General features: G+C 37.7%; 1 protein-coding gene across 4 annotated transcripts in view; it reads left to right on the top strand.

Moving 5' to 3' along the window:
- Positions 1–27959, top strand: part of ncam2 (neural cell adhesion molecule 2) — a 377130-nt gene that overhangs the window by 313101 nt on the left and 36070 nt on the right. For 3 of the 4 annotated variants that reach the window (XM_051709407.1, XM_051709406.1, XM_051709409.1), the window contains exons 12-15: positions 11788–11961; positions 14449–14568; positions 17773–17894; positions 25638–25812. In XM_051709407.1, the coding sequence (XP_051565367.1) occupies positions 11788–11961; positions 14449–14568; positions 17773–17894; positions 25638–25812 (591 nt within the window). The remainder of the gene's footprint in view (positions 1–11787; positions 11962–14448; positions 14569–17772; positions 17895–25637; positions 25813–27959) is intronic. The other variant, XM_051709408.1, reaches the window with a different exon arrangement.

The following is a 27959-nucleotide window of genomic DNA, read 5'->3' as shown; positions in this document are numbered from 1 at the left end:
TTGGGAATAAGGTCAGAGAGGTTGGCACAAAGACTGCTGACTCAATTAATTGAGTCACTACCCAAGGATTATAAATTGTCCTTAGAGCCACCTACTGAAGAAGAGGATACAGCAGCCTTCCCAGAGCTAAATTTCTCTGCTGAGACTGGTTGTTGGCAAGCACTGGAGGGTGGCTTGTTGTCCTTTAGAACGCCTCAGCTAAGACATTTCAGTGATGCTGGAAAGAAAGCCATTTATGTACTGTGTGAAAACATTACACCTAAATGCGCTAGAAGATGTGAGAGAGTCTAAATGGTTTGAGGTGTTTGGGCCAGATGTTTCCCCTAAGGGTAGCTGGAGGACCTTGTATAAACCCCGCATTGAGAAAAGGTCAGGAGACCTACAGTGGAGGATTGTGCATAGTATAATAGCTACGAACAGACACAGAGCACACCTGAATCCACGAAGATATCCCTTCTGTGGAGAAAAAGAAGCTGTTTTTCACTTTTTTTTTTTTTTTTTTTTAAATGTGAGAGACTACAGTCCCTGTTTTATATATTGGAAGAGTGGTGCCAGATCTTAGGGGAACTTTTTACACCTGTGGTTTTGATTTTTGGGCCAAAATATAAAAGGAGTAAGATGCTAATTTACATGTTGCTTATTTTTTTATTTGGGTTTGTATCAACAGATGTCATTTTAATTTTAAAAGGTTTAATTAAAACTCGTATTATTATAGAATTTCTTATTATGAAATGGTTGGTGATTTAGAAAATTTTAGTTTTAAATGGGGAATAAATCGATGTACTTGTGAAGTTGATTGTGAAGATGTTTTAAAAAATTGTGTTTTAGGGAGTTTTTTTATTTTATTTATTTATTTGTTTATTTTTTGTAAATAATTGTTTTATTAAATGATTCTATGTAAATAAAGACTATTCAAAGTCAAGTCTCTTTATCTTTCTCTCTCTCTCTCTCTCTCTCTCTCAAATTCAAATTCAAATGAGTTTTATTGGCATGACTGCATACGATGTACAATGTTTCCAGAGCATTCTGTAATAGTATTAATAAAAATAGATAAATAAATAATCATTTAAACATTTTTGTTACATACTTAAATCACATGTAAATGCACAAATTGTAAAGAGAAATAACTTCAGAGAACAATGAGTAACAGTAATTTCTGTGATGGTAGTCTTTAATTCTGGTCAGATATGGTGCCAGTTTAAATGATGTCTTAATTTTTTTAAAAGTAGTTCAATCTGTTTGTTTCTTTGAGTTTGCTATGCCAATAATGGAGGTATTCTTCTTGGGTTGTGTTTTGTGTTTGTAAAGTTTTTGCCTGCCTGAATTAAATTGATGAATTTAGCCGGTGTTTGTCCACTAAATACTTTAAAGGGTCACTCTCTGGGTGTGCTGCTCTGTGTATAAAAGCACAGTGATGGTGATATTCTGGGGAAGAGTCTGATAGGTGGAACCAGAACTTACTGGCTTTCTTATAAATGTCAGTCAAAAGAGTGAATCTGCCCAGTTCTGCCCGACAGCCCAGGTTAGAAGCACTTCTGTGAACTCCCAGGATATTTTTACAGAATTCAAGGTGGAAAATTTCAATTTAACTTTTGTCCCAGGATTCATCATTCAGTTTGTATTTTTGGACCCCAGATTTTGCTGCCATACATAAGTATGGGCTTGTTGACACTGTCAAACAATTTTAGCCACAGTTTAATAGAGAGGTTAAATTTAAATAGTGAGCCTTGTCTGTTAGGTCTTTTATTCCCAAGTCAAATTGTCCAGAAGCTGAGATAGTCCGACCTAAATAATTGTAACTGGTAACATGGTTAAGAATTGTTCCCCAAAGTGTAAATATATATATATATATATATATATATATATATATATATATATATATATATATATATATATATATATTATTTATTTATTTTTTTTTTTTTTTTTTTTTTTTTTCTTGAAGACGATTTTTATTTTGTAAAATTATCACTTTTGTCCATGTTGAATGGTCATGCCCAATTACTGCAGTAATTTTCTAGAATTGAGAGGTTTTCATGTAATCCCTCTTCAGTAGGTGAGAGCAGCAGCAGGTCATCTGCATACAGAAGACATTTAATTTCTCTGTCCTCTAGAGTGACTCCAGTGCTACATGAGTTTTGAAGCATTGCGGCCAAATCATTTATGTAAATATTAAATAAAGGTGGACTTAGGCTGCATCCTTGACGAACTCCCTTATTCTGGCTGAAATAATCAGTTTGTCTGTCGTTTATTTTAATGCAGCATTTGTTGTCTTTGTACAAGTCCTTTATTAAATCATAAACCTTTCTTCCTAATCCACTCTGAATCAGTTTTAGGAGCAATCCAGCATGCCAAACTGAATCAAAATCTTTTCTAAAATCAATAAAGCAGCCAAATATTTTTCCTTGTTTTGTTTGGTGGACATGTTTGTGTATAAGTGTGTTCAGTGTGTAGATGTGATCAGCTGTTCTCTGTTTTGGCATGAATCCAATTTGACAGTTGTGTAAAGTCTTGTTTTCTTGGAGATATTGGGTTAATCTGTCATCTATAATGCAACAGAATAGTTTGCCAAGGTTGCTGCTCACTGAAATGCCCCTGTTGTTGTTTGGGTTAAATTTGTCACCTTGTTTGAAGATTGGAGTGATTTAATTTTCTTTCCAGTTCTCAGGATAGTGTCCTTATTTTAAGAGAAAATTGAATAATTTGAGAATGGCCTCCTTCAGTTTGGGGCTGCCATGTTTCAACATCTCATTGCATATTCCATCTGAGTCGCAATATTTTTTTTATGTTTGAGGGATTTGATTTTCATTCCCTTCAGTGATATGGGGTTGTTCAAATGGTTTAATTGACCCTTTATTGTACGTTCCAGATTATAACATTGGGAATTCAGAATTTTTTGTGTGTGGTTTTGTTCATTTTGAATATAAAGGTTTCCAAAATGTTCTGTCCAGGTGTTTGGGTCACAGATGGGAATTTGTTCTTCTTTGTTGGATTTATTTAAATTGTTCCATAATTCCTAGAATTAATTTTGATTAACTGCTTCTATTTTGTTGAGCTTTGTTGTCAAATGTTCAGCTCTTTTGCTTTTTAGCAGTGACTTGTACTTTTTAAGCATTTGTTGATAGATGGTACATGTTTGTTGGTTTGAGGGGTCTCTGTGTTTTTTATTTGATAACATTCGTAGTTCTTTTCTTAACATTTGACATTCTTCATCAAACTAGTCAGCTTTCTTGATTTTCTTTTTTCTCCTATTCAGTTTTATTTTATGCAATGATTTTCTGGCAACTGTGAAAAAAATGTTAGTCAATTGTTTTGCTGCCAAATTTATGCTTTTCTCGTCTTTTCAAAATGTGGATAGGAGAAACGCATCTATTATGTTCTCAACCTGAGTGTTGTGGAGTTCAGCTTCATACTGGGCTGGACTGTCTTTTCTACAGAAGAATCTGGTTGGTAGGGGATATAGTTTAGACTTCTGATTTAAAGATTGTAGAAGACTGGCTGACTTGTTCAGACTAATGACAATTTGACAGTGGTCTGAGAGAGGTAGTTGTGGCAACACTATGAAGTCATTGATCTTGTTTTGATCTAGATCTGTGATGCGTAGTCCACTATGCTACTACCTAAAGAGCAGCAGGTAAATCGACCCAGAGAATCACCCTATGTTCTGCTGTTCACTATGTAGAGACCCTGGCTTTTACAGAGCTTTAGAACTTGTTTTCCATTTCTTTCTATTGTGTTGTCGTAGTTCTGACGTGGTGTAGCGGAACGCTTATTTTGATTTATATTTGTATTGTTAATAATATACTTATCACCATCTGAATAATATAATCCAGTTCTTTTCCAGTTCTTACATTCAGATCCCCCATTATCAGGACTGAGCCAAGAGACTGAAACGGAATGATTTCTGACTGTAATGTGTTAAAGATCTCCTCACTATAATAGGGTGACACATGTGGAGGGATATAGGTGGCACACAGGTGTAGGGATATTTGGTTGTATAAATGTACACAGTAAATGTTAAAGTACCCGTGTACCTCCATCATTATGTAAGGAATTTATAACAGAATTAGTTGTGGTCGACAACCATTATAAGAAAGATAAATGACAAATTATTCGATTATTTGTCTGAATAAATTTCTCCACCATACAAATCGTAATACAACGTCTCATTGTATCCACTCAAAATTTCTATTGTAAGGAATTACCTTTAATAAGGCAATTATGATTAATTCACTTGTTGGAGTAATATTCTCATGGCTTATTGAAAATAATATCACAACTATTTTAGATATAGTTCGAGCTTAGGTGCGCAAATCTTTGAAAATCAAGTGACGAGATGATTTATCAAAATATACCACAGTCAAATTATCTTTGAATACAAACAAGACTTTATTGCTAATCTAAACATAAAACTAATCTAACACATACAAACATGAAGCAGGTTGGTGAGTAAAGTGACAGAAGGTGAATGAAATTATCTGTACAGAGAAAATTAACTTTCTGGAGTCTGTAGACAATGCCATAAGAACCATTGATAATTCAGTCGAACTCGATTTGCAGTCGGGTAACTTGAATTAAATTAAAGAAACCACCAGTATTTTCAGCAAAGTCTGGAGATGTACTCGCATTTCCTTGCATTGCTTGGTTCTTTGGCTCTTTGTAGAAAGTTCTGGTTTTTCCGTCGATGTTTGGACCTCTGTTAAGATCGTGAATGTCTTTTGCTGGGGTGATGAGACAGGGCTTTGAAGCAAGGTCTTCCACATGGAGGACTCGTGACTCCCATCACGTGTGTGAACCATAGAGCAGAGAGTGAGACAGGCTTCCTCGGAACTTCGTTCCGAGCTTTCTGGACTCTACATTGTACGGAACTTGAGGGGCACCGGGGCGAGGCTGCAAGCCACGAGGGCCAGGGTGCAGAGGATGAGGAGCTGAAGAGGAAATGGAGCGTGGAGCAAGAAAAGAACTCGGGGGGGTTGTCCAGGCTGGTCTTTTAACCATCCGGTTTGTTCACACCCCAAAGGGGCTCTAAGCCAGTCAGAGGTGGCTTTTCAGAGGGCTCATGGTTGAAGTGTCCTCCCCTCAAGATAATTCATTTATGGCCTTTGTTCTAAGATTTGTCAGTTTTCCGCTCAAAAAGTGCGTATTTTAATCATGAATTTCATAAGAAAACTACAGTACTGTATATATATATATATATATATATATATATATATATATATATATATATATATATGTGAAGGAGGGAACAAAACGAATTTATTCACACATATGATGTATTTTCCCGGACAATAAAATACCCGACTGGTAGAGAAGGCACAGATGAAGTAGGTTCTTTGCCAGAGAGATGTTGCCCTTCACAATTGTTGTAAAGCCATCTTTCAAAAAGTTGAACAACACACATTTTAATTGTACTTAATTCTTTTCCAGTTTCATTTGAATTTTTAGTTAAAATAAGTAAAAAATAAAGTTCAAAGTTTGAAATCAAGGTGTCTTGCTTTATTGTGTAGGCTTAACCCTAACCCTGCTTAACGAAAATTACCTCATAGTACCACCTAGCATCCAACCAGTGGTAATACTGGTGTTCGTTGGTTTGAACGTTATGAAAAATATAATGTTCAGCGTTATCATCTGCATAGGATGTCCATATTTGTAGCATAATCCTACACATGTCTGTTTATTTGGATTGTAGTGAAATAGAAAAGGCCAAGGCCCATGTCAACTGTTCATGAATGAAGCTTCATGTAAGCTGGTGAGCTGGAAACATGCCTCCTGATGAGTATAATAGTTTTAAATGTGGAGAGTTGGTTATGTTGAAGAACACAAGGTTTCCAACAATAGGTTTCTCTGGCAATCATGAAAAGAGTAGTCCCTCAGCAAATGGCCAGTCATGTGAGGAGTTAGTTTGGGGGTTTATCTGATTAACAACAAAGACAGATGAGCTTCACTGAGCCTTTCCCAAGATTCCTTGCTGTTTTTACGGCAGTTAAAATTTGCTAGATGCAGGACACCCACACTTACTGGCACCAGTCTAAATAGCTTTATAGCTCAGGAGAAAGTCAGTGTAGATTCTGTACTTAAATCATTCTGCTTTAAAGTCCTACACAGGTAAGTATCCTCATCTGTACAAATAAGGTCCTTTTTCATTTTAATCCAAATATGTGTTCTCCCTTTTTAATAGGCTGAATGTAATGGAAAATATGTTCTTTAAACCAAACAATAATTCCTCCTGAATCTCTTCCATTTTTAACATGAGAGTGTTTCACTGATGGTATATGTAATTCTCTGTAGTCTGAAGGAGTGTCAGTTCTAGGCTTTAATCGACTACATGTCACAAGTAATATTATCATAACTGACCTATATAAAATTAAAGTCAGGGTTCTTGCTTTTTTTTCTCCAAAAGCAGCAGAAATTATTGCCTGAATGTTGTAGCTTATGATTTTAACCAGAAATAAGAATGTATGATTACTGGCCCAATCATGTTATGAAATATACAGAATTAAATGAAGTAACTTGGAATATCGACTGTATAATAAAAAGAGAAGATACAGTCAAATATATATATATATATATATATATATATATATATATATATATATACATTTGTGCTCAAAAGTTTGCATACCCTGGCCTGAAATTTTGGCATTGATTTTGAAAATATGACTGATCATGCAAAAAAAACGTCTTTTATTTAAGGATAGTGATCATATGAAGCCATTTATTATCACATATTTGTTTGGCTCCTTTTTAAATCATAATGATAACAGAAATCACCCAAATGGCCCTGATCAAAAGTTTACATACCCTTGAATGATTGGCCTTGTTACAGACACACAAGGTAACACACACAGGTTTAAATTGCAAATAAAGGTTAATTTCCCACACCTGTGGCTTTTTAAATTGCAATTAGTGTCTGTGTATATAAATAGTCAATGAGTTTGTTAGCTCTCACGTGGATGCACTGAGCAGGCTAGATACTGAGCCATGGGGAGCAGAAAAGAACTGTCAAAAGACCTGCGCAACAAGGTAATGGAACTTTATAAAGATGGAAAAGGATATAAAAAGATATCCAAAGCCTTGAAAATGCCAGTCAGTACTGTTCAATTACTTATTAAGAAGTGGAAAATCTGGGGATCTCTTGATACCAAGCCAAGGTCAGGTAAACCAAGAAAGATTTCAGCCACAACTGCCAGAAGAATTATTCAGGATACAAAGAAAAACCCACAGGTAACCTCAGGAGAAATACAGGCTGCTCTGGAAAAAGACGGCGTGGTTGTTTCAAGGAGCACAATACAACGATACTTGAACAAAAATGAGCTACATGGTCGAGTTGACAGAAAGAAGCCTTTACTGTGCCAATGTCACAAAAAAATCCCGGTTACAATATGCCCGACAACACCTTGACATGCCTCACAGCTTCTGGCACACTGTAATTTGGAGTGACGAGACCAAAATAGAGCTTTATGGTCACAACCATAAGCGCTATGTTTGGAGAGGGGTCAACAAGGCCAATAGTGAAAAGAATACCATCCCCACTGTGAAGCATGGTGGTAGCTCACTGATGTTTTGGGGATGTGTGAGCTCTAAAGGCACGGGGAATCTTGTGAAAATTGATGGCAAGATGAATGCAGCATGTTATCAGAAAATACTGGCAGACAATTTGCATTCTTCTGCATGAAAGCAGCGCATGGGACGCTCTTGGACTTTCCAGCACGACAGTGACCCTAAGCACAAGGCCAAGTTGACCCTCCTGTGGTTACAGCAGAAAAAGGTGAAGGTTCTGGAGTGGCCATCACAGTCTCCTGACCTTAATATCATCGAGCCACTCTGGGGAGATCTCAAACGTGCGGTTCATGCAAGACGACCAAAGACTTTGCATGACCTAGAGGCATTTTGCCAAGACGAATGGGCAGCTATACCACCTGCAAGAATTTGGGGCCTCATAGACAACTATTACAAAAGACTGCATGCTGTCATTGATGCTAAAGGGGGCAATACACAGTATTAAGAACTAAGGGTATGCAGACTTTTGAACAGGGGTTATTTCCTTTTTTTCTTTGTTGCCATGTTTTGTTTTATGATTGTGCCATTCTGTTATAACATACAGTTGAATATGAATCCCATAAGAAATAAAAGAAATGTGTTTTGCCTGCTCACTCATGTTTTCTTTAAAAATGGTACATATATTACCAATTCTCCAAGGGTATGCAAACTTTTGAGCACAGCTGTATATAAAATGAATATGCTAAAATTATGCTCTTGCTAATCAACTAATACATTTTCACATACAGTATAAGTTTCAGCATGTTTTTTTTATCTGGTCGCTTGTGTCTGTATACCTCTTTCTATAACAACAGCAGTGTAGCTGTCTGTCTGTCTGTCTGTCTGCTGGCATGCAGTCTCACCTTCTCCTCAAACAGGGGGTGTGTTCTCAGAGCATTTCAGTGTTACATTCTTGATTGTTTTAGCAAATATTCTCATGCCCTCTTGATGAATGTAGAGACGGTCATAAAGGTGCTCATGAGTGATACGCTAATGATTTGCTATATGTACATTCGGCATGAGTGCACACACATCAGCTATCTCAGCATTAATGGCATTGATGATGTTTTGTGGAATGTCTCTGCGAGGCAGCAGTGTAGAGATGATGACTTTGGCAGTGGGGTAGATTCCTCTGTGCCACGTGGATGAGAGCTTTGGCGATATCCACTCTTCTGGTGCTGAGGTCATTTGTCCCAGTTTGCAGTATAATGTTTGATGGTGTTCCCAAAACATCCTCTCTCAGCATCTTCAAAGCAAAGTGAGACATGGGACACCAGAGTATCCTTACAGTTCTCCTGGGGAACAGTCATCTCTGGTCCAGATGGTTGCCATTAGAGTCACAGAGGATGACAATATTGTGTTGTCTCTTCTGTTCTCTGTTGGATGTTGTTGTGGTCTGTGGATATCTCTGTCTGGTGCTGATGTCTTTTCTCTTGGAGTTCTGAGAAGCTTGAGAGACCTGAGAAACCTGCTGGGTTGCAGAGGATGGGATGGTGTGTGCTTGTGTGTTGACACACTGCTGGTGTTGTGTTGTTTTTCTGATGTGATTAGGAGGAGAGGTGTTGAGTGTTTCTGTGCTGGTATACTGTTGCTGTTGTTCTGTGGTTGTGATGTGTTCAGTGCTTGTGTGTAGCTGTTGTCTCATCTCTTCCAGTTGTTTCTCCAGCATATTGATGTGAAGATCTCTCTCACCCTCCTCAGCTCCTGGTTGTTCTCCTCCAGCTGTCTGACGGCAGATCAGAGCTGTTGAAGTTGTTGTGTGCTGAGGTGGCTGGTCTGGTTTTGGAGCTGGCAGAGGTTGCTGGTAGTTCCTCTTTGAACAGGAAGTTGTCCTGCTCCAGCTCAGCGATGTTTTCTCTCAAGGCCTTGATCTTTGGAGATGTAAGAGAGACAGGGTGTCTGTGTGCTACAAGGGGGCTCGAGCTGAGGGCTCCATTTGTGACTATTGTGGTGCAGGCCTCTACACTGCTCTTCACCTCAGGATCTTTCTTTAATTTCTGAACCTCCTTTTAAAGTTCATGAAAATCTTCTGGAATTCATCAAGGCTGGGTTCTGACCCCTGGACCATGACTGTACCATTGTAATACATGTTTACAGTCAGCTTTGTCTCTTTTTCACCTTCAGAGTACTGATGCCACCTTTTCTTCTGCAAGTCCTGACAGTTATGAGAGTGCTGTGCCAGGCTGATGGCAGATCAGTGAAGAAGATCAGGTTACACCAGACTCTGTTTGGTTCTGGTCCACTGTAGTCAGACAGCAGCATCTCTGGATTCTCTCAGGATCATCTCTTTCATCTTCTTCTTATCTTTGTTTGATTTAAATTGGATATATTATCCCCAGCTCCTCTTCATTTCTGAAAGATGCTACTGCCTTAGGCAGGCCCAAGCTGTGATCAAACGTTTTAACTGCCATGGAATGTAGCTTGGCTAGCAGTTAGCTTGATGTTTAGGTTATATGTAATATTTGTATGTGATCTTTAGGTTTCTTAGAGGTCTTACCTTAAAAATCTTCTTCCTCTTTTGTTCTTAGTTTATTTTCCAATCATTTAAGTAGTGTTTGAGTCATAAAAACTACATTGAAAATTACACTACAAAAATACATTCTCTGTCAAAAATTGAAGTTACAGCAGGAGCAGTAATTTTTTGCTGCTAACTGTCATCGGAACCCCTCTCTCTCTCTCTCTCTCTCTCTGGCACTGTATGTCCATGATCCTCTATAACACACCTAATTTGTTCCTCTCTGGGTCTGTTCCAAAATGTAGGGAGCTGTCCCATTGCCTACTGCCTACATAGGCAGCTGTTGTTTAAGGTAGTATCCTAATTTGGCAGAACATTAGCCTCAGTCACCATTCACTTTCATCAGATTCTTTTTAATACAATGGCAGTTAATGGTGAGTTAGATTGAATATTCTGTCTAACACCTCATGTTTTGTTCCATGGAAGAAAGAAGTCAAAAAGGTTTGGAACAATATGAGGTTAACATAGGTTAATTTGTAACAGAGATACAGTCTCTCTCCTTCACTTCCTCTTCATGGTCCTTCATAACACACACCTAATTTGTTTCTTTGTCTTCCTGCTGCATCTACCTGTTTCACTGACTATTTCTTTTTCCATCAACGGCCCTGGCTCACCCATTCTCTCTTGTTTTTTTGCTTGAAGAGCCAGGTGCTTGTTATTCAGGGCAGGGTATGTTCTCTCGCTTGGCATGGCAAAAAAATTAAAGCAGTGAAGAAGGCAAGGAAAGTACGAAACCTGCCTAGGAAAAGTTTGGGCAGGCTGCAACATGTTTTTGAATCAGATTGGCAGTATAACATGTTACTTCTTTGACAACAGGCTAATATTACTGCTTTTGTTAAACATTTCAAATGCCCATCATTAATACAATTCAACAGATCCTCCGCATCTTGTTTGATCCGCATCTTGTTCCCAAGAATTTCACACACCATTGCACTTGTGTATATGGCTGTGTGACAATAAAGTGATTTGATTTTGATTTAATTTTATTTGATCGTTCCTTAAAGGGATAGTTCACCCTGAAATACAAATTCTGTCATCATTTCCTCACATTTCCTTTATGACTTTCTTTCTTCCGCGGAACACAAACAGAGCAATTAAGCAGAACGTCTGAGTTGCTCTTTTCTGTACAATGAGTTCTTTGCAAAGAAAGAGGATGAGGACCTGGGGCTGTCATGCTCTAAAATATAAATTAAGCTTAAAACAAACTAAAACATAATAAAAGTAGTCCCTACAACTCACCATATTCAGAGTCTTTTGAAGCCCTATAATCACCTTGTGTATGGAACATACTGAATTGTAAGTAATTATATGCTGAAATCTTGCCTTAAAAATTTAGTATGACAGCTAAGGTCACCATTCACTTTCATTTCATGGAAGAGAGCAGCTTGGAAATCCTTTTGTGTACCATGAAAGAAGTAAAATCATATAGGTTTCGAAAGACATGAGGGTGAATGAATAATGACAGAATTTCATTTTTTGCAGAACTATTCCTTTAAATTTTTTTTAGCAGATTTGATCAAGCTTTCAACTACCAATAAGAGTATAGTTCTTAAAAGTCTCTCATGCTTAGAGAGTTTGGTTTGTAAGGTGCTGAAAGCAGCTCTAACTGTGTTCCACCCCTCAGACAGACACACAAGCAGCCCCTTTGATACTCTCAGAGCCTGTGGCCTCAACCCATTAAAGGAGACGTTTGTAACTCTCTCTTCCCCTGACCCATAATTTCTCTGTCACAGATGTTCCCTCAAACCCCTACTCTGTGCGTCTGAGCTCCGTGGCCCAGCGCATAGCTACGGTTACCTTCACAAAGCCGGACTCCCACGGCGGCGTACCCATCAGTCACTACCTGGTCAAATACAAAGATATCAGCTCACAGGACTGGAAAGATGTGAAATCACAGGGGACACAGAGTAAGTACAAAGGATGTCCATTATTACAATATGTTTGATCAGTGCCCATGGTAAACCACTGACTGAATGGCAGATGAAACAACAGTTCTTCTTAAAGGTATAGTTCACCTAAAAATGAAAATTCTCTCATCATTTACTCACCCTCATGCCATCCCAGATGTGTATGACTTTATCTCTTCTGCAGAAAATAGATTTTAGAAGAATACCTCAGCTCTGTAGGTCCATACAATGCAAGTTAATGGTGTCCAGAACTTTGAATCTTCAAAAATCACATAAATCAGCATAAATCCATATCTTCAGAAGCAATATGATAGGTGTGGGTGAGAAACAGTTCAATATTTATGCTCTTTTTTTCTATAAATTTCCACCGTTGACCAGCCCTGACCAGTAGGTGGCAATATGCACGAAGAATGTGAATTGCCGAAAAACAAAAGAAGAAGAATATGAAAGTTTATAGTAAAAAAGGACTTAATTTTGATCTGTTTCTCACCCACACCTATCAAATTGCTTCTGAAGATATGGATTTAACCACTGGAGTCTTATGGATTACTTTTATGCTGACTTATGTGATTTTTAGAGATTCAAAGTTCTGGTCACCATTCACTTACATTGTATGGACCGTCAGAGCTAAGATATTCTTCTAAAAATATGTGTTTATGTTCGGCAGAAGAAAAAAAATTATATACACATCTGGAATGGCATGAGGGTGAGTAAATGATGAGAGAATTTTCATTTTTGGGTGAACTATCAATTTAACTTCCTTATTAGCTCTTTATTAGAGTATTTATGAAGGAGTAAATGATTCAATACCTCAAAACCACAATATTGCTTGCAGGTTATTAGCAACTAATTAATAATTACCCCTTGATTTTAAGATTGAAGCAAAATAATAACACTGTGAAATGCATTTTAAGCTATGCGTGGTTTTGTTTTGTTATTTAATTTTCATCAAAACACTAAGTGGCGAATTCACTACATCCTATACCCCATGAGTACTATGTAACATACCTACATATATAAATATATATATATATATATATATATATATATATATATATATATATATATATATATATATATATATATATATACTGATTCAAATAATGAAGACAATGATTCAAAAATGAATATAGCCTATTGTCATGATTCACTGTTGTTTGTCTTGTGTTTCTCCCGTCATCTGTTCCTCCCGGACTACATTTCCCACAATTCCCTGCCCTCATCACTGCTAGCTGTCCTTGATTGTCCTCTCCTGTGTTTCATTAACTCATTAGTCTTTGTGTATATAATGCCCTGATCATTCCTGCTTCTGTTTAGTCCTTGTCAGATGTTATGTGTTTTGACCGCCTATGAATGACCACTGCCCATTGTGTATGTTTTCTGTGTTTTCCCATTGTCTATGTTTCTTTTATTCCTGTGTTTACCCCGTTATTCTGTACTTTGTTTATTTTGTTAAATACTGTTTCGCCGTACCTAGATCCAGCTCTTGCGACTTCCTTCCAGATGTTACACCTATATTAAATATAAATGGATATATAGAAAAGAAAGTCTTGAACAGTGAAAATTACTGTAAAAATGTCAAATAACCATGGCATTCTTATTACAGTAAAAAAGCCAGTATTATCACAGGGCTGTAGACAAAATTATTAATACTCCCGAATTTGTCAACAGCCATGGAATAATAAAGGCTTTTTATTGTAATACGAGTGCCATGGTTATTTTGCTTATTTTGACTATTTTGATCCCTTGACCACAGAGCACCTTAACTTTACACCCCACTTTTGTAGCACTCTCTACTGTTATATACTTTTTAAGAGAACATTTCTAATTGTTAAATTGCAAACACTATAATACAAATTAGTTAGCATATGTGTCACATGATTTCACATCCATAACAAGGCTACCTCATTACACATGGGCTGAACCAAAATGCTGGACCTTTTTGCTGATCAAGTCAGTTAAGCATGTGTTTTTCTTCCTTAGTTAATTCCCCTTAATATATTCTTGCACACAGAAATAGACACTTGTGCATGGATAGTTGTCCTTCAGTTCATAAAGTGTTGCTTTATGGAGAATATAAAACAATGTCATAGTGTAAATTAAGGTCAGTGTGTAGAGATTCATCCTTGTTGTATTGTATAACCCTTGCTCAGACCTTCAGTCTACAGCAGCCTAATCACTCTCACAGAGTTAAATTCTCACAGAGAATTTACAGTGCTGTATGATTCCAAATAGATTTTTCTTTACCCACAACACCCAGAAGAGTTCACGGGAACTTTAAGGACAGATCAGATAACCATATAAGCAAGTTTGACTACTCGAAGGACTCATATGAATAGTGTTGAAAAGGCTTGTGGCCAAGAGCATGATTGGAGACAGCAATCATTTAAAACCTTGTAAATGTTTAGGAGACCAGTAAGTTTGTTAGAATTATTTCCATCTCTCTCTCTATCTCTTACCTTCTCTCTCTCTCTTTCTTTTCCACAGCAATTGTGTTGCTCACTAACCTTGAGCCCAACACGACCTACGAAGTGCGAGTAGCCGCGGTGAATGGAAAAGGTCAAGGGGAGTTCAGTCGCATAGAGAGCTTTCAAACTCTGCCCATACGTGAGTGTCCTCTGCTCTGACCCATAAAGGGATAGTTCACCCAAAAATGAAAATTCTGTCCTTATTTACTCACCCTCATTCATTAAAAAAAAAAAAAAAATAGATTTTTTGAATGAAACACAATAGTATATATTTGGTAGAAACTTTATGCAGCTCTTTTCCATTCCATAGAACAACCACAGCTGTCAAGGACAACAACAAAAAAAGCACCATAAATGTATAATAAAGGTAGTCCATATGACTCATTCCAAGTTTTCTGAAGCCATACGATAGCTTTGTGTGAGGAACTGGAACTCATTTCCCAAAAGCATTGTAAGCCTAAGTAGATCGTAGAATCCATCTTACAATTCATCTTAGTTTTGCGGCCCATTTACCAAAAGCATCGTAACTTAAGTAGTACTTGAAAATGCTCGTAGATTAACGAGTGCTCTGGAGTACTCATACAGCGTTAAGAACATCGTAAGCACACAGTCTTATGCAGACACCTGCAGGACAAATGCGAAATTACACCTGATACAATTTAAACACCTATAGCTACACTTTATGCTCATTTAATATAAGTATACATACATTTTATTTTATTTATTTTTGAACCGAAAAGGATAATAATAATAATAATAATAATAATAATAATGAATGCATAAAATGTTTAGTCAATATTGGATTAACAGATAAATTCATATCTCAAAAAGTCAATAATTTGCTGCCGTGCATGAAAATCGTCCGTACAGTATATTGGCTCCTCATTCTCATCCTCGTCTCCTCTTTCTCTCTGACACCTAAAGGCGCTCTCGCCCACACCACGTGTTGTATTGTACCGCACATGTTGTGTAGCATTGCTGTAACTGTTATCACTTTTGGGAGTAAAAAGCAGATCTCCCTTTGATTGATGAATGTCCCTAAAGCGCAGCTTCCATGTGTCTCCTTATTTTGCGATCCGCAATAACACGGTGAACCTCGTTATATTCAATTAATGCTTGTTGTCATTAGCAGGACCATACACAGTCTCCGCTGTCTTCACTGATCCTGGAAGCTTTAATCTCGACCCACAGAGCAATTTCTTTAAACGAAATATTAAAATGCACATCTGGTGAATGAAGCAGTGATTGTGTAAAAGAAATATATCGTTCTGCACAAAACATTTGCAAAACAAAATGCAATTATGTAGTGAATTAAGTTGTACATTTAAGAAAATATTTTTAAATATTTCCAGCGAGGTAAATTACAAACGATTTTAAAGTTATGCAAAAAATATAATGAAATTGCAATGACAAGCAGCACAATATGGTCACATTTCAGCACATCACATTTATGGACAGCGTCTTTCTTAAAGCAACACTATGTAACTTTTTTTTTTGTTAAAAAATAACAAAATGTTATTAATGAGAGAGTGCAACAAAAATCCATCTTCCAAACCATGTCTTTACCCAAATACACTTTGATAAACCTATAATAATATATTTTAGAGCTGTCGGGATGGATTTCGCTGGAAATTGCATACATATGTCATTTGCCCGTGTGTGTTGACGTCATATCCGTACACAGATAAAATAAGCTCCGGCTACTGAAGCGCGTGTATGGTGTGGGAGTAGCGTGAACCTGAAAGCTTGTTGTCACAACAAACAAGAATAATTTACCATGGATCATTCAAAATGGTATACCTCCAGGGAATCACCAGTTGTACAAACAAAGAAACCCCTTACAGAGCAGAGTCTACAAGCAAAAAGTGAAAGCGGCAGAGTCTGTAATAAAACCCACAACAACATCGGCTTGGCTTTTCAGAGGTGGCGACAACTCCGAGATCTTAAAGGATTAATAAGCCATCCAGAGATTACTTTTTTCTTTCTCAACAGGTAAGATATTTTATTGATATGGTTTATGTATAGTTGTGTAATCACACACACACACACGCACACACACACGCACACACACACTCACACACACACATCTGTGTGTGTGTAGTGAAATACAATAATTATATTGTAATTGGTGCAGAACTTTTCACTTGCTAGCACATGTGTGTATTTTTCTTTATAACAGCAATAATTTATATAAATAAATCCTTTAGTCCTAGGCTTGCCAAGGACATGTGAGTCTTGAAATGATGTTGACCTCTGGTTGGTAACAATGACAATCTATTAATTAGTTACTGCCATGGTCTATTTGGCCAGAATATCCTGCAGTTATAAAAACTTTACAGCGTTTGACCTTATCAGACTAGCAATCGTTATGTCTAATGTTAACGAACGTTGTGTAACTTTTGTAATGTCATTTATTTCAAAACATCAAGGTTTCCAATAAGTCAAAACAACAGCATATGGCACTTACCTTCTCAGATGACATGTTTTCGAATATCCGTCTTTTTCATTTCTTTTGTTATTTATTTGTTCATTCGCTCTAAGATGTTCTGTATCCAAGTGTACACCGGTGCCTCGAACCACATTCATCCACGCAGAGGAGCAGAGTGAAGCACAACCAAACAATGTTCTTCCACAAGACGCATGCAGTTTTATTTTTTAACCACTAGAGGGCCAAAAGTTACATAGTATAGCTTTAAGTAGCACTTAAAGCATATCCTCACGTTCATGTTAAGTGCAGTAATGGGAAAAATGACGAACTTTCTTAAAATCACTCGTAGAAAACACTCTTAACAGCAAAGAACAATCGTTATCAGGAAACGCAGCCCTGATCTAAATTTTAGTTGTTAATCACTGATAATCTTCCCCTCCGATGCAACTCTGAAATCTCATTTCTCGTTTGGCATAATCAAACTGGAGCTTTGCATTCAGATATGACACACACAAGAACCAATGGCATTTTGGCATCAATGACATCATACCTGTCAGAGTGCAGCACATCAATGCTATCATATGTCTTCAGAAGACTTGGAATATAGCGCACAAATAATATCGACTATTTCTTGACATCTGTGGTCACTATGAAATGACATTGTATTGAAAAGAGCTGTGTAAAGATTCCTTTTGTGTTCCAGTATGAAAAATAACAGCTTACGGATTTAGAACCTCATGAGGGGGAGTACATAATGACAGAATTTTAATTTTTGGTTGAAATATTTTTTTAAATGGTGTGGCTTTGAAAAACCACTCACTATTGCAGTATTTAGCAGACCATCAAAATTGAAATAATAATTTTGAATATGTGTGTGGGCCATTTATCAGTTGTTTTGTCTCTTTTGATATTCAGGAGAGCCTAGTCCCCCATCGGTTCAGGGGCAGCGAGGGGTGGGGAAGGCTTACCGACTGGGTCTGGTCAAGCAGGACGATGGAGGAATGCCCATCCTGGAATACATTGTCAAATACAAAACAGTGAGTTATCTGCTTTTAAGCCTCTACTGAAGGGAAACCTTGCTGTAGCGCTTTATCTGAGCAGTATCTGTATCTGTTTTCACATAATTTCAGTGGGTTTTGTCAAGCCTTATTGATCTTCGAATATACATTGGATTCCAAAATTTTGAGACCACATTGAAAATCTAAGATTTTCTTCATATAAACAGATGGTTTTAGGATTGAAAAAAAATATATATATATAAAACAAAGAAAATGTATGTGTAATGAAGAACAAATATTACAAATTGTGCACTAAAGTCATTAATAAAATGTAAGCACATTTGTGACATTGACTATGGTAACTCGTTGGTACAAAGATCCGATTTCCATGCTACTATTAAAGCACACAGGATGCTCTTTGGAACATTTTCAAATTATTTTGGAATAACTTGGATCTTCAGGATTTACACAAACTTTAAGCGAAAGAAGAAAATTAATTCTTGTAAATATTTCAATTAAACATTTTACTTAAATTGTTATGATTAAAATGTGTAATGTAATTGCAAAATAGAAGCATTTTAACAAGTGGTCTCAGAATATCAGACCCCGCTGTAGAAATGGCATTGCAATTATAGAATGACCGAACTGGAATCTGAAGAGATTTGAAGATAACCAATATATATCCACAAAGTATATCCAGAGTGACGTTTTTGTTGTACAGTGATAAACAAACAGATTTTTGCTTGTGAGAGTGTATTGACTAAACATTATCTCTTAAGCCATATATCCATTTATTCGTTTAGCAAATGTTAGACATGTTTTATTAGCTGGAGAAAAACAGTATTGAACAGCATCCTGTGGTTTTGCTGTTTGTAAGTGCGGATTGTGATATTGTGCTGGAATGCAGAGGGTGTTATTCCAGTAAACATGCAGAGACGAGTGGGCGATGTGTTTGGTAACGAGCAGTGAAAATACATCTCTTTCTTTTGTGCCCTTGCCCCCTTTTTTTTTTTTTTTTCACCAGCACAAACTGCAGCAAAGTAATTCCTAGATTAGATGTTCTCACTGTTCTGCTGTTTTAGGGCTCTTTCAGTGAAAAGACCATGGTGCAGTGTAGGTGTAAACGCATTAAAGTGTTCTATTGAACTGCTGCTGATTTTTTTTTTTTTTTAACCAGAGGGTTAACCAGAGCTGTCAGCTTTGCATCCATCCCTTCTTAAAACATTTCATCTTTCAAACACAATACAAACATGCATGTCTGGAAATAAGCCCAAAATACACTACATGAACAAACTCTTCTGTTTATAGTTTTGGCTATTTCAGCTACACCCATATAATGTCCTTATACATTTTAGTAACATGGGGCATACTATGCCCCTGTCCATAAGTAAGATCCATAAAGAAATGCTTTATTGAGTCTGGTGTGGAAGATCTTGACTAGCCTGAACAAAACTCACTGAACACCTTTGGGTTGGAACACTGACTGTGAGCCAGGCCTCATCACTCACCATCTCTGTCTGAAAATCCTTACAGTCATGTTTCAACATCTAGTGGAAAGCCTTCCCAGAAAAGTGGGAGGTTGAACTCCTTATTAATGCCCATGGTTCTGAAATTAAATGTTCAATAAGCACATACAGCATGGGTGTGCTGTTCAGGTGTCCACATACTTTTGGCCATATAGTGTCGGCTGTTACAAAGACAGTGTTCTATCATTTTAAAATGTAGCGTTCTTTTATTAATCGCCATGTCACCTCTTCCAGTCAGAATTTAGATAACAGCAAAATATCCCAATTAAAGACCCTTCTTCTGTTTGCCAAAGCATTGAACATATCAGTCTTAATGCTATCCCATGATTTGTTTTCAGTCCATATTTGCTAGTAGTATGAAATTAGACAGTTCAACTACAAGACTTTGAATAAATCTCACTTGGAGTGAACACTGAGCCTCTTGAGGGTATCGGCACTCTAAAAAGCCCAGTGTAATGCAACAGGCTTTGTTCTGTGTGCGTCGGGGGTTGCTATGACACACAGCTTGTTTACAGGATGTGAGAGGTTGTCGAGTGCTGCCTCACAAGCACGTCCATATATTCACCACAGCTCTACAGAGCATCTGGGTCATTCACTCTTTCCCACAATCCCTCTGTTTGTTTTCCTCCTCATGGGCTTCAGCGTTTCCTCATTTACTTGGTCAAATCTGACTGTCTCACTCTGTTTGTTGACGCTTTGTTTCCTCCACTGCCTTAATAGGGTCCGCCGGCATCTTTTCGCTCTCTCTTATTTGTACGCTTCCCTCTTTCTCTCTCTCTCGTTTACTCTCTCTCTCTCTCTCTCTCTCTCTCTCTCTCTGATTCCCTGTGCATGTCGAGGTGAGAACAGGCGAAATGGAGATGTCACAGCCTGGAGAGACAGCACGCCTAAGGAGTGTCAACATGTGAAATGCATATCCAACAATTTAGCCCTTAAAGAGCTGAGATGTTTTGAAAATGTCAGAATATAAAAGCAATGACTTTTTGAAGGCAGCATGTGTAGGCTTGGTTTCCACATTTTAGCCGGTGGAACAGCCTGCTCACACACACACACACTTTAAATTATACACACTCATTCTCAGTCACTCCGCAGGCAAAGGCACAAAGGGAATAGTGGATGCGTTGGAGTATTTCTGCAGTCTTAGTGTGTGGGAAAAGTTTGAGAATTAGAGAAAAGCATCTCTTTCTTGTCTCTTGCTCTGAGGAAGAAGCAGCAGATGGCTTCTCAAACCACTTTCATCTGCGATTCTATTAATCACTCTCTTTTCATCACAATTTTGAAAGATTTGGCTGAGAAAAGGAAAGTACTGGGTTTATACTGTGGTTTTAACACAGATGCTTGCTGATGCATGTAGAATCAGCAGACAATATGAGAATTTTTTTAAAGCATGAATAACGGATTTTACGGAAGCCCTGAACTGCACGGTGAAAAAATAAATAAAAATTGTGTCTCAGTTCCTTCCTGAGCCTAAGTCTTAAATTTTTTTCTCTTCAAAAAAAAATTTTTTTTTCTTTTCAAAAATTGTTTTCTCTCTTCAAGAGCATTTGTCGTGTAACAACTGGAGTTATTTTTTTGTTTGAAATTTTTGGTCTTTCTAAACCATCTATGCCATTTGCTTAGTGTTACATGGTGGAAGCAAAGGAATGTATTGAGGAAAACTTTTTTTTTTATTACATTTTAGTTTTATAATGAAATAAATTAATATGGTGGCACAATTATATTTTTGTCTACAAAACTAATTTCAAACATTTAAGCATACGCCTTCAGATCAAAAGATTTTTAAGATCATGAGAAACATTTCAGTCAGGTGTTTCAAAACTTTTGACCGGTAGTGTATATTATGTGCGCTTTAAGTAAAGTGACAAAAGAAAGATATTCCATAAGATATTTTAAGACATTTCAAGTCAAGCTTGTCTAATGGAAGTTTCAATGCACAAAATACAAAGGAACACACAAGTGAAAAACATTTGTAAAGCTATTAGGTTAAAACATATCAGTAGTTCTCATCCGAGAAAATAACATGACTCTATTCTGAAATGCACATATACATTTAAATATACTAGATAAAATAAATATAAAAACAATTATGGTACTGTCCAATTAAGACATTAACACAGACAGTGTACACAAAATCACTTTCCTCAAGTAACAAAGTTTTTTAAGGGAAATTCACCAAGGAAAGCTTGTTAAGTCTCAATACTCCTCTTGATTTATGATTTATTTTACAGTGCATCCGGAAAGTATTCATAGCACTTCACTTTTTCCACATTTTGTTATGTTACAGCCTTATTCCAAAATGGATTAAATTAATTATTTTCGACAAAATTCTACAAACACTACCCCATTGTAAAAAATAAATAAAAAATCACATACATAAGTATTCACAGCCTTTGCTCAATACTTTGTTGAAGCACCTTTGGCACCAATTACAGCCTCAGGTCTTTTTGAGTATGATGCTACAAGCTTGGCACACCTATTTTTGGGCAGTTTCTCCCATTCTTCTTTGCAGGACCTCTCAAGCTCCATCAGATTGGATGGGGAGCATCAGTGCACAGCCATTTTCAGATCTCTCCAGAGATGTTCAATCGGGTTCAAGTCTGGGCTCTGGCTGGGCCACTCAAGGACATTCACAGAGTTGTCCCGTAGCCACTCCTTTGTTATCTTGGCTGTGTGCTTAGGGTTGGTGTCCTGTTGGAAGATGAACCTTCACCCCAGTCTGAGGTCCAGAGCACTCTGGAGCAGGTTTTCATCAAGGATGTCTCTGTACATTGCTGCATTCATCTTTCCGTCGATCCTGACTAGTCTTCCAGTTCCTGCCGCTGAAAAACATCCCCACAGCATGATGCTGTCATCACCATGCTTCACTGTAGGGATGGTATTGGCCAGGTGATGAGCGGTGACTGGTTTCCTCCAGACATGACGCTTGCCATTCAGGCCAAAGAGTTCAATCTTTGTTTCTCATGGTCTGAGAGTCCTTCAGGTGCCTTTTGGCAAACTCCAGGCGGGCTGTCATGTGAGGAGTTGCTTCCGTCTGGCCACTCTACCATACAGGCCTGATTGGTGGAGTGCTGCAGAGATGGTTGTTCTTCTGGAAGTTTCTCCTCTCTCCACAGAGAAATGCTGGCGTCTGTCAGAGTGACCATCGGGTTCTTGGTCACCTCCCTGACTAAGACCCTTCTCCTCCGATCGCTCAGTTTGGCCGGGCGGCCAGCTCTAGGAAAAGTCCTGGTGGTTCCAAACTTCTTCCATTTACGGATGAAGGAGGCCACTGTGCTCATTGGGACCTTCAATGCTGCAGAAATGTTTCTGTACCCTTCCCCAGATCTGTGCCTTGATACAATCCTGTCTCGGAGGTCTACAGACAATTCCTTGGACTTCATGGCTTGGTTTGTGCTCTGACATGCACTGTTAACTGTGGGACCTTATATAGACAGGTGTGTGCCTTTCCAAATCATGTCCAATCAACTGAATTTACCACAGGTGGACTCCAATCAAGTTGTAGAAACATCTCAAGGATGATCAGTGGAAACAGGATGCACCTGAGCTTAATTTTGAATGTCATGGCAAAGGCTGTGAATACTTATGTACATGTGATTTTTTTTCGATTTTTATTTTTAATACATTTGCAAAGATTTCAAACAAACTTCTTTCACGTTGTGATTATGGGGTATTGTTTGTAAAATAATGAATTTAATCCATTTTGGAATAAGTGCTGTAACAAAACAAAATGTGGAAAAAGTGAAGCGCTGTGAATACTTTCCGGATGCACTGTATGTTTTATTATATATTTTCATTAGGCCTATGGTCTATGTTCCAATTAAAAGGATTGTTCACCCAAAAATGAACATTCTCTCATCATTTACTTACCCTCAGGCCATCCCAGATATGTATGACTTTCTTCTGCTGAACACAAAAGAAGATTTTAGATACATTTCTCAGCTCTGTAGGTCCATACAATGAAAGTGAATGGTGGCCAGAACTTTAAAGGTCCATGTAGGAACAGAATGTGTGTTAGGAATTAAATTAAACTGTCTGCATTCTACGTCATTATTATGTAGGGAAATTTGGTTAATGTAGATGTACATGGTTCAGATTAATGTTCTGCATATCTCCATCATTATTATGTAGGGAAATTTATAATGTAATTAGTTGTGTTCGACAACCAAATAATTAGATTATTTGTCTGAATAAAATTCTCCACCATTAAAATCGTAATACAACGTGTCGTTGAATTTGCTCACAATTTCTATTGTAAGGAATTAGCTGTAATAAGGGAATTATGATTAATTCACTTATTGGAGTAATATTATTCTCATGGCTTATTGAAAATAATATCACACACATATTTTAGGTATCAGCTTTGAAGCCAGATCTTTTAAATCAAGTGACGAGATTAATTATCAAAATATACCTCAGTCAAATTATCCTTGAATACAAACAAATTTTATTGCTATTTTAAACATAAAAACTAATCTAACACATACAACATGAAACAGGTTGGTGAGTAAAGTGACAGAATGTGAAATAAATGATCAATACTGAGAAAATGAACTTTATGGAGGCTATAGACAATGCCTTAAGAACCATTTATCCTTCTTTGAGTCTAGATCGATTACCCAAATTATTTAACTAATACACCAGCACTTTGAGCAAAAGTCTGGAGATGTACTTGAGTGTCACCTTTAAATTCCACCCTGTTGGGCAACATTACATTGGAAATATCTTAATGTCTCAAAATGTATATTGTGAATGTGTTTTACTTTGTGTGCTGTGCATTTTAAATAACTTCCATTACATAAGGCTTATAAGAAGACATTGCATGATGGTATATGATTATGTTATGAAGCCATATGACTGTTTACACTACCCTATATTTTTGATAAAGATATTTGTTTAATACCTGATATATGCATTAACATTACAACTTCTGTGGATAAAATTGGATGTTGATTGTGTTATAATGAATTATACTCTATGAATAGGTTAAATATTATAATGTATTAGAACTATAGTTACAATTACTATGAGAAGCTATAACATATCACAAGGTGTATTATATGTAACACGGTTAAGGTTGGGAAAGGAGGCGGCGCGAACCGGCCAAACAGTCAAAAGTCAAAATAATATTTAATGGAACAAAAAGACACACAACACAAACACACACATGGCAGCTGCATCTGGCTCTCTCTCTCTCTGCCGCATTTATCCCTCTCCTCAATTGGGGTAATGGGGGGGGGGGGGTTTAAGCCTGACAGCAGGCTTTTCCCCACCTCTCTAGGACTGGGAAGGGGGACGAGGGGAGGGAAAAAACAAAACAAAAACCAAAAAGAGGAGAGGTAAAGGGCAAGGCAGAGCAACAGTGAGAGAGAGAGAGGAGAGAGAGAAAAAAACTTTCTCGCCAGTTTCCCAGACACGCTGTCGCCTGGTCCTCGATCACTCCTCCACTCTTTGGCGGACGACAGCCACTCCTCCTTGGGCGGACCGGAGCGAGTCCTCCGACCCCTGGCGGATTGAACGTCCCGCCGTGTTTTGGCGGCCGGAAGCGAGCACCTCGTCCCCTCGCAGACAGTGGCCGTTCCTCCACGTCCGGATGGCCGCAGCTGCTCCTTTGGGTGGATGGCAGTGGACTCCATGACAGTGCATCCCTTCTCCTTCCCGTGCTTCAGCACCAATGTAACAAGGTTAAGGTTGGGAAAGGAGGAGGCGGGAACCGGCTGAACAGTCAAAATAATATTTAATGGAACAAAAAGACACACAACACAAACACACACATGGCAGCTGCATCTGGCTCTCTGTGTCTCGAACTGCCGCGTTCTGCCGCATTTATCCCTCTCCTTGGCTGTTTAGCTCAGTTGGGGGCCAGGCGTGCGTAGTCACAAGGCATTATAAATATAGGCTTCACAGAAAGTGTTACCCTAACATGTACTGAATCTAGCACTGCTTCCTTGCAAAGTCACAGCATGAACATGTAAGGTCACAGATTTTTATACTGAGAGACATGCCTGTGCCTTTGAATATCAATCTCAACATTTCCCATACACTTAGTATATCATATTGTAATATGTCACATTCACCATTAGCTGTGAACCCAAAAACACTCATGCAACTTTGCTTAATGTCATACCAACATGTTGTCATTTACAGATATGTGTTAAAAGTATAATGAGAACTAATTGTTAAATTTTTCATAGTGTGTGTGCATTTTTGTGTATGCTTACACATATTCACTTTCCTAAACACTTCTGATTTCGTGCAGGAAAAGGAAGAACAGTGGATGACAAAACTGGTTCCAGGTGTGAATGATTTTGTGCTGCTACAGCCGCTTCAGTGGAATATGCAGTATGAAGTGGAGATCACTGCCCGTAACGTCAAAGGCCTGTCTGAACCCACCTTTGTGAAGTTCTCCATGCCACAGAAGCCCGATATCACAGGTACACGAACATCCACAACACACCCAAAGTATTATAATGTCTCTTTCTCGTACAACAAATTGAGTCAGATTCCCTGCAACACTTCATCACCCACTCACAATATCTATAGCTGAAATTATATATTTCCTCTTTTAATTACATGCTTGTTACAGTTCAGCACACTTACCAACCACCCACGCTTGATAGCGCTCATGTACCGCTTATGCATCTGAGATTCACAATCAAATGTACAGTGTAACCAAACAGCTGTAACTTTTTCTATATCATAATTAGGGGTATTTTGTCCATGGAGGCAAAGGAGCCAGTGCCTTCTCAAAAACAATGGGATGGGAAAATTAATTGACATTACAAAAATAAAACTAAACAAATATTATAAAATATAGATAAAAAAATTATATATATATATATATATATATATATATATATATATATATATATATATATATATATATATATATATATATATATTTTAAACAATTTTTCTAGAGTAAAAAGTCCAACAGATATTGGTTACCAGGCTACTACTACACAAAATTCTGATCACACATTTGAAGGGATGATGCTCGCCTATTATGTTCACAATTGGTTTGCAAAGCAGCTTGGTCCAACAGTTGGAATCGGTTGAACTAAATACTGAGTTAACAGCTCATTCACTCAGTTGAGCATAATCAGTTTTAGCCTCTTTCGAGTATAAATAAACCAAAATGGAAGCTGTTTTTATTAGTGAGCTCTCTGCTTATTCAAAAAGAAGCTGAATCTTTGCTGTCAGGGAGCTGGTTGATAACTCTTTTCTTGAATTTATACTGCATCTCAGACCCCATTTCCACCTGTATTACGATGCATCTCAGGTGATACAATCACATGTGGAAAGGTGAGACACATTGCTGTTTACACCTGGTCGCTTAAATGCATCTCCTGTGACCATAGGGTCTCTGTTTCATGATTACATACATCAGTCACAATGCCAGTGTGTTACTGCATGATATTAAAGTGCAACAAAGTCAGAAAAGATGAAGCGCAAAAAAAAAAACACAAACGCAACATGTCAAGCAGATTTATCCGTTATTTTAGCAGATTGCCTGTATTAAAGGTGCTGTAAGCGATTTTAGTATTCTGAAGCTTTCACGTGACTGAGCTGATGAATTAGCCATGCCCCCTCATTCCAAAATCCCACCCTCCAAAGATAATTTTGAGACAAAAACAGAGCAAAACAGCAGCATCGTTTGTTCCTGTGTCTGTCAAATTCAACAGTGGCACAATAGCACCCTCAACTGACAAACATTATGAATCACAGCCTGAATGATCCGCTTCAAATGAGAACGAGCAAAATTATTGACAGGTGAAAAGCGTCAATGTCTGCGGTCCACGGACACATTTTTGTTTGCTGTTTACAAAGTCTACAGCTGTCACAGAAACTGGTGAGATATCTCAGGACACTTATTTCATTAGTATCTTTAAGGGAGTAGGAACATTTTTGCCTACATTTCCATGAATAAATCGATTACAGCACCTTTAGAGAAGCTTCAGGTGTTCGTGCTTGTCATCGGTGTTGATATCAAACACACTAAAGAAGATCGGTTAAGCTCTCGTTATTGTGTATGTATCCGCTTTTTTCCGATCAGACGGTTATTTCCTTTTAAAGCTGCTTGTAACCGACAAACTTTAACTTTTGTTATAGCGCAGCGGTTGATTGACAGGTGAGGGGTGGCGCTTCATGCTGCCGGGACGTATACAGGACAAATTAGCATTTACACATCAAATGTGATGTGGACACATGCGTTTTTGACCACATTCGAATGTGGTTTTTGTGATCCGAACACAAAACCTTTTAGACTCTGTTTAGACCTGTATTTAGCGCTGACCACATGTGATTGGATCACCCGAAACGCATCTTAATACCAGGTGGAAAGGGGGTCTCAGTCTTAACGGAGGATTTGTTGATTATTAGAGCGAAAAAAGCTAATTATAAGTAGGGCCGTGCACAGACATTTTGTGAGGCAGGTGCTCAAGTGAAAAAAAAGGGCTCCTCTCTCATAATTATTTAGAAAAAATAAAGTTACATACAGTAGCACAATTATGTGACATAAATTGAAAGCGGAGACGTTGTACCGAAAAAAAAAAAAAAAAAAAAAACCCACAAAACTCAA

This window comes from Myxocyprinus asiaticus, chromosome 10 (genome assembly GCF_019703515.2).
Source record: "Myxocyprinus asiaticus isolate MX2 ecotype Aquarium Trade chromosome 10, UBuf_Myxa_2, whole genome shotgun sequence".
Lineage (NCBI taxonomy): Eukaryota > Metazoa > Chordata > Actinopteri > Cypriniformes > Catostomidae > Myxocyprinus > Myxocyprinus asiaticus.
This window is presented reverse-complemented; position numbering and strand designations above follow the sequence as displayed.